At 42.7% G+C, this 11,720-nt stretch overlaps 1 protein-coding gene across 1 annotated transcript; it reads right to left on the bottom strand.

Moving 5' to 3' along the window:
- Nucleotides 1–337: 337 nt before the first annotated feature.
- NDUFB9 (NADH:ubiquinone oxidoreductase subunit B9) lies at nt 338–11,700 on the bottom strand. The gene is made up of 4 exons (XM_012451619.2): nt 11,544–11,700; nt 7,253–7,445; nt 3,210–3,323; nt 338–583 (listed from the first exon to the last, which is right to left on the bottom strand). The coding sequence occupies exons 1-4, from the start codon at nt 11,660–11,662 to the stop codon at nt 452–454; spliced, it is 558 nt and encodes a 185-aa protein (XP_012307042.2). The 5' UTR covers nt 11,663–11,700; the 3' UTR covers nt 338–451.
- Nucleotides 11,701–11,720: the final 20 nt, after the last annotated feature.

The raw sequence follows: 11,720 nt of genomic DNA, 5'->3' as shown, positions 1-11,720 counted from the left end.
ATTCCATTAGTGAAATCTTTAGAAAACCAAAAAGGTTATTTTTAAGTCCTAAGTATTTCTGTTCTTGGCTTTGTTTATTCCTTCTAATCCCCATAGCTAATTAGCAGGCCTTTGACTAAGAGTTTTATTCACCTCAATCCTGAATAAATGTTGTGTCTGGTTCTGCCTCAGTTTTTCCTTACTGGTAACATGTGCTATCAGTGATTTATTGCAGAGGGTAACACAGCTGACTGACTATATGTCCCGTCATTCTTTACATGCACACCTGATAAAATAATGACAGTGGTACAGTCACTTGGCATCATGGCAATTCTTAAAAGAACATCAGTCATACCAGACCATTTCACTGATTTTTTTATTAGGGCAAGTGTATGTTCTGTAATGTATTTCACTTGCAAGCATGAAAGATTTTTTTATTAGGGCAAGTGTATGTTCTGTAACGTATTTCTCTCTACACTGGCCGCTCCCGGGGTCTGGTCACAATATGCCACCACAGTGGGGGCAAATCACCTTCCTTTCGAGCAGGAGGCAAAGCTTCAGTCAGAGGACCACCAGGTGGCGTTTCCTCCTCCAGCTGCTTAATCTAGAAGGAGGCAAGGAAGGAATGATTACTAAAGGAATCTAATTGACTATAAAAATCTGCTGCAGTGAAGGGTCAGCTTTATTTCTATGGTGTGTCACTGACATTACACACTATCTGATCTCAACAATGAAAAGTGTTTTTTACATAAACCTGCTTTATTTTCATACCCACACTTTGAGAAAAGTCTCCTTAAGGGTTTTCCCATTCTTTTAAATAGCAAAGCCTACCCTTCCTATTCTTCCCCCCCTCCCCTTTTCATCACCACCTTATATACCTGGACCTCCTCTTATTCTGTAGACAAAACATGACAACTACCATTCCAGTTCTCCTTGTCACAGTCCCCCGCCCACTGACCAGAAAAACATTTATTTTTGTGTCTCAGTTAAGTGTTCTCCAAAAGTACCATGCATGAGAAACCTCAGTTCATAATATGTTGGGGATGTAATTGTAAGCCCTCTTCCTAGCAACCAAGGACAAAAAACTCGAAATCACATGTAAAAATATGCCCAGTTCTGCCCGTTGCTGACCTACTACCTCTGGTTCTAGTTATAGCTAAGATAAAGGAGGCTAACCCATTCTGGAGTGTGGCTGCCCTGGGCCTCCAGACACGTGCTGCTTCATGATGTTGAAGTGATGGAATACGTAAAGGAGGAATTGTTTGAGAAGAAGTTATCCCAGTGATCAATTGCAGAATGAACCTGCGGCGGCTCACCATGAATATGCTTCAAGCTTCTAAACGCTGAGACATTTCTGACAAAACGTTGCCCTCTTTGGCCACACTGCCCTGCCTTCTGCTTCCCCTCAGCCAAACACTGTCAATGGTCAAAGGTCAATATCCTGGGTGTCATCACCAGAACCAGCACAACTTCCAAAATCATGACTTCAAATATCCCATTATCCAACCCTGCTCTCCCTTTCCCACTCATTTGTTTAAATGCCACCGTGAAAGACTATCACAGATCCTCCCAACTTGGCCTTCCCTCTCTGCATCTGCCTCCCCTGGCTCGATTTTTATTTTTTTAAATCCAGCTTAGATTCCATCATGACAATAGCTCCTTTTCGAATAACCTCAAGTCCCTTGTCACTCTCTGAGCAACAGACAAACCGAACCATCTACCCTCAGGGCTGCGCCCATATATAGCTTAGTATTGCTAAAGAGAGAAAAGATACTAAAGCAAATCGGAGTCAAAACTCACTAATTATTCCCAACCGCAAATGGGCCTTCACTACCTGGCCATCCTACCCTCCAGCAAGCTCTTCCTCTCCCTATGAATGACTATCACACCTTGTCTACATTCTCCAAATATGCTGCCCCCACTTGTTGGCTTTTCCTCTTATTTCACTCAAAAAATGAAGCTATCACAGAAGTCTGACATCTTACTTCTAACCCAAATGTATTTATATACAATCTTTTGCCCAATTATAATGGACGAAGAATCCTTTCTCATTTTCTTCTTTCTCTACACTCTCTCCTAACGATTCCATACATCTCTCCATGGCTTTTAAAACTGAAAACTTTCAAGTTTCTGTTTCTAGGCCAAATCTCTCCTTGGAGTTCAAGATTTCCACATCTAAAGTTGCCTTCTGACATGTGCACTTGATGTCTCACAGGATTCTCAACTGCACACTTCCAAAACAAATTCTTGATTGTTGCTCTGACACCTGTGCCCCCTTCCCCATCTTCCCTATCTTAGTAAACATTACCACCAACTCCAGATGTTAAAGCTTAAAACCCAGAAACCATCCTCTCTCTCTCTCTCTCTTTTTTTTTTTTTGAGATGCAGCCTTGCTCTGTTGCCCAGACTGGAGTGCAGTGGCACAGTATCAACTCACTGCAACCTCCACCTCCTGGGTTCAAGCAATTCTCCTGTTTCAGCCTCCCAAGTAGCTGGGATTACAGATGCGCACCACCACACCAGGGTAATTCTTTGTATTTTTAGTAGAGACGGAGTTTCACCATGTTGGTCAGGCTGGTCATGAACTCCTGACCTCAAGTGATCCACCCACCTTGGCCTCCCAAAGTGCTGGGACTATAGGCGTGAGCCACCGCACCCTGCCCCGGAAACCATTCTTGATTCCTCCCTGTCCCTCGCCCACCCCCAACATCCAGTCAGTCATCACATCTCTCCAAACGATGTCTGAGTCGATTTCCTTCCATGTCCACTTCATCTATCCTAGTGCTAGTCATAACAACCTTTTGACTACACTTCTGCAATAATCCAAGAAGGGTCTCTCTGCATCTCCTCTTTCCCTCTCCAATGTATTCTTCACACTACAGCAAGATTGAGCTTTTAAAAATAGAACTGACTACCCTAACATGACTGAAAAATGCCTAAGACTAGTGGAAAGGAAGGTTAAGGGACAGTATAGCAAGAAGGCAAGAAAGTCGGGCAAAGGACTAAAGAGAAGATCTGAAGCAAAATCAAAGACAAAGCTAAAAAGACCAAGGTATGCATTTTAACCTATTTGGAAGGTGTTTATGCTACATTGATACACTTAGAAACTAACGTATATCTGAGAAGCAAGGGCCCAGAATAACTGTCATGGCAGGAATCTGGACCTCTGCATGTGGGGAGCAAAACTTGACTCCGTAGCTAAGCAATAACGAAGTACAAGTAAGACGCACCTCTCGTTCCCAGCTTTCTCTCCGCAGTTTCTTCCACTTTTCTCTCTTGGCAAAATAATCAGGATACATTGCCTTCTCGGAAGGATGCCAGGCATCCAAGCAGTTTTCTGGAAGCTGTCAGGAGAGAAAATCATGGTATCAATCCACAGGACACATTTATGTATCACTGACAGGGCTTGCTCAGGAGATGTAAGACAAAGATCGAGGCACATTTTTATAACCACTCCAACTACCAGACTGTTTCTGACTCTAAGCAAGGAACAGCAGACGATGAGCAGGAACCGAAGATAAAAGAAAATGCCTCAGAGTCAAAGACAGTGCTGAAAAATAGCACCATCGTCAGTCCAAGGAGAACTGGCATCATTCCTCTCCTACCTGCCTTCTCTAAATATCCAGGGTAGTCTTATCTTACTTGGGACTCTTAGTATCTCAGAAATATTAAGCACCAATCCAAGTTGGTTAACTTTAAAATGAACTTTGTTACAGCAAAAAGTATACTGTATGACCTTAAATTTGAATGTAGAAAGAAAAGTCTTAATGGCATCTCAGAGAGAGAAAACTTGACACCTAAAAACCAGTACAGGCACACCTTACAGATACTGTGGGTTTGGTTCCAGACCACTGCAATATAGCAAATATCACAATAAAGGAAGTCACAGATTGTTTCAGTTTCCCAGTGCATACAAAAATTATGTTTATACCATACTATAGTCTATTAAGTGTCCAATAGCATTATGATGTCTATTGAGATGGAGTCCTTAATAGACTCTAGTATAGTGAAGATTTTGTGAACATTGATGAAATGACAAAAAAAACTTTGAATAGTTCAACTTAGTTGATTAAGCAGCAGCAGGGTTTGAGAGGACTGACTCCAATTTTGAAAGAAGTTTTTCTGTGAGTAAAATGCTATCAAATGGTATCACATACTATAGAAAAATTTCGTGAAAGGAAGAGTCAATTGATGTGGCAAACCTCACATAATATACATTAAAAATGTACAAAATGGGGGCCGGGCACGGTGGCTCACGCCTGTAATCCCAGCACTTTGGGAGGCCGAGGTGGGTGAATCACGAGGTCAGGAGATCGAGACCATCCTGGCCAACATGGTGAAACCCCATCTCTACTAAAATAAAAAAATAAAAATGTACAAAATGTACAAAACTTAAAAATACATCATTGGTTGGGTGAGGTGGCTCCTGCCTTTAGTCTCAGTCCTTTGAAGGTCGAGGTAGGGAGATTCTATGAGGGGAGGAGTTTGAGACCAGCCTGGACAACATAGCAAAGCTCATCTCTACAAAAAATAAAACAAATTAGCTAGATGTGGTGGTGTGCACTTGTATTCTTAGCTACTTGGTTGGCTAGGACAGGAGGATTGCTTCAGTCCATGGGGTCCAGGCTATAGTGAGCTATGATCATGGCATTGCACTCCAGCCTGGGCAACAGAGGGAGACCCTATCTCCAAAACAAAAACAAAACGAATACGTTATTGATAAAAACTGCCAACAATCACCTGAGCCTTCAGCAATCAATCTTTTTACTGATGGAGAGTATTGTGCCAATGTTGATGGCTGCTGACTAATCAGGCTGATGGTTGCTAATGGTTGGAGTGACTTTGGCAATTTCCTAAAATAACAATGAGGTTTGCCATATGAATTGACTCTTCCTTTCACCAAACATTTTTCTAGTATATGATGCCATTTGATAGCATTTTACCCACAGAAGAACTTTTTGCAAAACTGGAGTCATTCCTCTCAAACCCTGCTGCTGCTTAATCAACTAAGTTGAACTATTCAAAGTCCTTTTTATCATTTCATCAATGTTCACAAAATCTTCACCAGGAGACTCCATCTCAAGAAATCACTTTCTTTATTCATCCCTAAGCAGTAACTCTGGCCAGGCGTAGTGGCTCACAGCTGTAATCCCAGCACTTTGGGAGGCCGAAGCAGGTGGATCACGAGGTCCAGAGATCGAGACCACCCTGGCCAACATGGTGAAATCCCGTGTCTACTAAATATACAGAAATTAACTGGGTATGGTGGCACATGCCTGTAGTCTCAGCTACTTGGGAGGCTGAGGCAGGAGAATCGCTTGAACCCAGGAGGCAGAGGTTACAGTGAGCCAAGATTGTGCCACTGCACTTCAGCCTGGCGACAGAGCAAGACTCCATCTCAAAAAAAGAAAAAAAAGAAAGCAACTCTTCAAACTCCTCAACTGTTCAAGATTTATCATGAGATTGCAGCAATTCAGTCACATCTTCAGGATCAACTTCTATTCTGGCTCTCTTGCTATTTCCACAGCATCTGCAGTTACTTCCTCCACTGAAGTCTTGAGCCCTTCAAAGTCATGCACAAGGGTTGGAATCAACTTCTTTCAACCCCCGTTATAACTGGTATTTTGATCTCCTCCCATGAATCATAAATATCCTTAGTGGCATTTAGAATGGTGAATTCTTTCCAGAAAATTTTACTTTGCCCAGATCCATCAGAGGAATCACTATTTATGGCAACTATAACTTTGCAAAATATATTTCTTTTTTTTATTTATTTATTTTGCAAAATATATTTCTTAAATAATAAGACTTGCAAGTTGAAATTACTCCTTGATCCATGTGATGCAGAATGGATACTGTGGTAGCAGACATGGTAGCAGGTCTCAACAGTGGGCTTAAAATAATTCAGTAAACCATGCTGTATACAGGGGTGCTGTAATTCAGGCTTTGTTATTCCATTTCTAGGGCACAGGCAGAGTAGGTTTAGCATAATTCTTAAGGGCTCTAGGATTTTCAGAATGGCAAATGAACAATGGCTTCAACTTAAAATCACCAGCTGCATGAGCCCCTAACAAGAGAGTCAGCCTGTCCTTGAACTTTTAAAGCCAGGCATTGACTTCTAAGTATGAAAGTTCTAGATGGTATCTTCTTCCAATAAAAGGCTACTCATCTCCACTGAAAACCTGTTGTTGAGTATAGCCACCTTCATCAACTATCTTAGCTAGATTTTGTGTAATACCTTGCTGCAGCTTTTCCATCAGCACTTGCTGCTTCAGCTTGCACATCTGTGTTACAGAGATGGCTTCTTTCCTTAAACCTCATGGACTAATCTCTACTAGCTTCCAACTTTTTTTCTGCAGCTTCCTCATCTCTCTCAGCCTTCATAGATATGAAGAGTTAAAGACTTGCTCTGGATTAGGCTTTGGCTTAAGAGAATGTTGTGGCTGATCTTTTGTCCCAACCACTAAAACTTTCTCCGTATCAGCAGTAAGACTGTTTCACTTATCATTTGTGTGTTCACTGGAGTAGCACTTTAATTTCCTTTGCATTCACAACTTGGCTAACTAGCGCAAGAGGCCTAGCTTTCTGCCTACCTTGGCTTTCAACATGCCTTCTTCACTAAGCTTATTCATTTCTAGCTTTCGATTTAAAGTAAAAGATGTGCAACGGATTTAAAGTGAGAGACATGTAACTCTTCCTTTCACTTGAACACTTAGAGGCTACGGTATGGTGGTTAATTAACCTAATTTCAGTGTTGCTGTGTCTTAGGGAATAGGAAGCCCTGAGGAGAGGGATAGAGGCAGAGGAACTATTGGTTGGTTAAACAGTCAGCATACACACAACATTTATCAATGAAGTCTGCTGTCTTATATGGGCATGGTTTATGATGCTCCAAAACAATTAACAATGGTAACATCAAAGGTGACTGATCACAGTTCACCACAACAGAGAGTAAGAATAAGTCTGAAATACTCCAAGAATTGCCAAACTGGGAAACAGAGACGTGAAGTGAGCACATGCTGTTGGAAAAATGGGAGCCCACAGACTTGTTCAGCATGGGGTTGCCACGAACCTTCAATAGGTAAAAATATAATATCTGCAAAGCACAATAAAAGAAAATGAAATAAAATGAGGTAGGCCTGCATATGACAACTGTCAGGAAAGAAGTCTCCCAGCTACCCCTCGAAGGACAAGTGATTTATAAGGCTGAGGTTTGGGAATGGAGAAACAAAGTCTTATCTCTCAGAAGGCAGTCATCGTAACTCTCACCTACCTTGTAACACTCGTATCTCTCATATGAGGTACCCCCAGGAGAGTCAGGGAAGATGTATGGCTGTGGATGCTGACGGTACCAGAATTCTTCTTCAGCCTCCTTTAGCAGCAGGGTGGCCTTCATCATATCCTTTTCATTCTTATGTTCTTCAAACCGGGCTCTCATCAAACAAGCGAAGTATCGGTACTTGTCCCTTAAACCAAAATGATTTTGAGGATTAGAAATGTCACCTACTGACGTGGTCAGTGTTGCTATCTGACAGGAGGCTGCACTCCTGATACCTTCTGGATGAACAGTGGACCTCCCCCAACCCTGCCAATGGAGCAGCTGTTTCAAGCCCACCAAACAGCAGCAGCAAAAAAATATTGTATTAAATATATAGCTTAACCATATTTCCCCCCTTACATCCAACAATGGAAAGAGGATTTAAACAAACAAACAAAAAAGAATTCGCAAAACAGAAAAGCTATATAACCTCTGTAGGATCATTCGGTATTCATCGAATGACAACTTCATCCATTTCCTTCTATCTTGTGCTAGTCACTATGCTAAATTCTGGAGATAGAAAGATGAACAAGAAAGGTGTTACTTGGCAGAAACAGTATTGCTTGGCTTATACAGAGCTGAGTTTGTATCCTGACTCTGACACTAGCTGCATAACCTTAGGCAAGATAAGGTTAAGTTCTAAAGAAAGTGGGCAAAGATCAGTTAGGAGGTTTTGACAATAATCTAGGACAAAGATGACAATGGCCTGAAAGTAGGGAGCTGTGATGGTGACAGGAGATAGGAGAGACATTGAGAGACATTTAGACTTCCAAGTTATGAGTAACAGCCTCTCCAATCAGACTGTATGGAGAGCTCTGCCACTACTACCTGTGTAATCTGGGGTAAGCTAATGTCTTCTGGCCAGGCGTGGTGGCTCACACCTATAATCCCAGCAACTTTGGGAGGCCCAAGTGGGTGGATTACCTACCTGAGGTCAGGAGTTTGAGACCAGCCTGGCCAACATGGTGAAACCCCATCTCTACTAAAAATACAAAAATTAGCTGGGCTTGGCGGCGGGTGCCTGTAATCCCAGCTACTCGGGGGCCTGAGGCAGGAGAATCGCTTGAACCTGGGAGGCGGAGGTTGCAGTGAGCCAAGATTGTGCCATTGCACTCCAGCCAGGCAACAAGAGTGAAAAATATATATATATACATACACAAAAATTAGCTGGGTGTGGTGGTGCATGCCGGTAATCCCAGCTACTGGGGAGGCTGAGGCAGGACGATCGCTTAAACCCAGGAGGTGGAGGTTGCAGTGAGCTGAGATCATCCCGTTGCACTCCAGCTGGGCAACAAGAGTAAAACTTCATCTCAAAAAAAAAAGTCTTCTAGGCCACAGGTTCCTCCTCTATAAAATAGTGATAGTAACAAGGTGTATATCTTAAGGTTGTCATAAAGATTCAATAAGATAAACACATAAACACAGTTCAAAAAGTGCCTGGCACATCCCAAGTGCTCAATAATGTCAGTTATTAATATCATATTGGAAAGAGAATTTACCAAAACCAGTGTCCAGTTATACATGGTGTATGAGTATGTGTGTTATTGGCAAAGGAGTAAAGAGTAAATACTTGAGAACAATTCCAATAATTAAAACTGGATAGGCCGGGCGCGGTGGCTCATGCCTGTAATCCCAACACTTTGGGAGGCCGAGGCGGGCGGATCACGAGGTCAAGAGGTCGAGACCATCCTGGCCAACATGATGAAACCTCATCTCTACTAAAAATACAAAAATTAGGCCGGGCGTGGTGGCTCACACTTATAATCCCAGCACTTTGGGAGGCCGAGGCGGGTGGATCACGATGTCAAGAGATCTAGAACATCCTGGTCAACAAGGTGAAACCCCGTCTCTACTAAAAATACAAAAAATTAGCTGGGCATGGTGGCGCGTGCCTGTAATCCCAGCTACTCGGGAGGCTGAGGTAGGAGAATTGCCTGAACCCAGGAGGCGGAGGTTGCAGTGAGCTGAGATCACGCCATTGCACTCCAGCCTGGGTAACAAGAGCGAAACTCCGTCTCAAAAAAAAAAAAAAAAAAAAAATTAGCTGGGTGTAGTGGCATGCACCTGTAGTCCCAGCTATTCGGGAGGCTGAGGCAGGAGAATTGCTTGAACCTGGGAGGCAGAGGTTGCAGTGAGCCGAGATCACACCACTGCACTCCAGCCTGGTGCCTGGTGACAAAGAGAAACTCTGTCTGTCTCAAAAAAAAAAAAAAAAAAAAGCTGGATAACTAAATTACTAATGATACCATTAGCAGAGGCAGGGAATTTAGGAAAACAGAATGGGGAGTGATAAGAAAACAAGTTTGATATCAAAGAATTTAGCTAAATTGAGTTTCAGAGAACAGTCGGTGATCTTTAAAATTTTTTTTTATTATTATATTTTAAGACAGAGTTTCATTCTTGTTGCCCAGGCTGGAGTACAATGATGTGATATTGGCTCACTGCAACCTCCACCTCCCAGGTTCAAGCAATTCTTCTGCCTCAGACTCCCGAGTAGCAGGGATTACAGGCACCCGCCACCACGCCTAGCTAATTTTGTATTTTTAGTACAGACAAGGTTTCACTATGTTGGCCAGGCTGATCTCAAACTCCTGACTCCAGGTGATCCACCCACCTGGGCCTCCTGAAGTGCTGGGATTACAGGTGTGAGCCACAGTCCATGATCTAACAGACAATTCAAACTATAGCTCTAGGGACAAATGAGCCCAGGAGGTGACTCAAGTCCCAGCACTTAATGAGGCTGCCCAGAGTACATACAGCAACACAGTAAGCCTATGATGAAACCACAGAGAACAGCACTATGAGGAAGAAATTAAGGTAAGGATTGAGAAAGAATGTCAGATCTAAAAAATGTTGAGCCATAGCTGTCACAGTAGCTAGTTTATATCATTTTCCTCTAGGACTATGGACTTTAGTATTCCCAGCTGTAGTTCAGTATTGCTTGAATTCCTTTTTTCATGTTTAACTTTTTTTGGCACATAATAATTGTACCTATTTATGGGGTATATGTGATATTTTAATACATATATTATGTATAATTATCAAATCAGGGTAATTAGGATATTCATCACCTCAAACATTTATCATTTGGGTTGGGATACCTGAATCCTTGATGGCTCAACTTCCTTCATCATTGATTAATTTACATGTCCATTGATTAGTTTACATTTCCCCTACTAATCCATGAGCTGCTGCAGCTCAAAAACGGATTTACTAACATTTATATATTTAGCATAGAGTATAGAATCTGAATTGCAAATTCTGTCAATAAATAAGGAAAACTCAAGGAAGAAACGAACAATCCCATCTTGTACTTGGCCATCTTCCGGCCAAATCAAGATAAGCACGTCTGTGATTTTCTAATAGTCATATACATGTAATCTGGGCTTCAAGGATACCCTCTGCAATTCTTCCAGGCCTACTCCATTTTCTACAGTTTAGAGATTTTTCCGAGAAGCCCTTCCTATGAAACTAGGTTTGGGGAGTCCTAAGAGTGGAGTGGAGGCCTAGCATTCACACATCTTGGGTTGTTAGCCCACCTTGAATTCAGGTTATCAAAATCTACACATTTTAACACTATGTTCTAAGACTAGTCTCGGATGGATAGAGGAGGAAGGAGAATTATGTAAGAGGTGAAAAAAGATGTAAAGGTAATGAAAAGGACCAGATGAAGCTAAAAAGAAAAAAGCTAATGGGAGGGGTGGGAGAATGATGATGCTTTGGAGTCAGATCTAAATTTTAACTCTGGCTCAGACACTCAAAAACTCTATCACCTTGCGCAAGTTACTAGCCGTGCTTATATCCTCATCTGTAAAATAAGGTTAAGATAATTCCTAACTCCTAGAGTTTTGCAGACTAAAGAAAATAATGCATATTTTATGACTGTTACTATTAGAAAGGAGAAGATCGTGAAGAAGTCGATTAATGAGCGCTGGACCCGTGGCAAGTACAGTTTTAGGCACATTCCTTTATTTCACTTAATCTTCCTGCGATCCTCAGCGCTGGTCCTACGTCTGTTTTACTCAAATACTGAGGCCCAGACCAGATAACCAACTCTACGAGGTCTCGCGGCTATGATTGGCGAAGCCTAGATTCAAACCTGGGTCTACGAGAGGATTCTCTGGAGCTAGAGGCCGCTTTCCAATTCCGTCCCGAAGCCCTTGAACCTGCCGGTACCCGGGGGACCTCTCCAATTCCATTGGACCCCCAAGGTCACCTCCCCAAGCACTGGGTCCCCATCCCTCACCTGTGGACACACCACGACTCGAGGTGGCGCAGCGCCCGCTTATAAAGCCGCAACACCTTCTGCTGATGGGTCAGGTAGGCCACCGGCGCGGAGAACGCCGCGGGAGCAGAGAAAGCCATTGCTACGCTGACCTTCAGCGGCCGCAGAGGTAGCCGGGAAACCGGATACCTGCGGCTG

This window comes from Aotus nancymaae, unplaced genomic scaffold (genome assembly GCF_030222135.1).
Source record: "Aotus nancymaae isolate 86718 unplaced genomic scaffold, 86718_ANA_hifiasm-v0.15.2.pri h1tg000036l, whole genome shotgun sequence".
Lineage (NCBI taxonomy): Eukaryota > Metazoa > Chordata > Mammalia > Primates > Aotidae > Aotus > Aotus nancymaae.
Note: the sequence above shows the minus strand (reverse complement) of the source record. Positions and strands in the feature narration are given on the sequence as shown.

What these genes read in the sequence shown, in the direction of transcription:
- NDUFB9 (XM_012451619.2), bottom strand. Translation starts at nt 11,662, where the DNA reads ATGGCTTTCTCTGCTCCCGCGGCGTTCTCCGCGCCGGTGGCCTACCTG. An exon ending in GAGTCGTGGTGTGTCCACAG is followed by an intron (nt 7,446 to 11,543) that starts GTGAGGGATGGG and finishes TTTTGGTTTAAG; the next exon opens with GGACAAGTACCGATACTTCG. An exon ending in GAGAAAGCTGGGAACGAGAG is followed by an intron (nt 584 to 3,209) that starts GTGCGTCTTACT and finishes GCCTCCTTCTAG; the next exon opens with ATTAAGCAGCTGGAGGAGGA.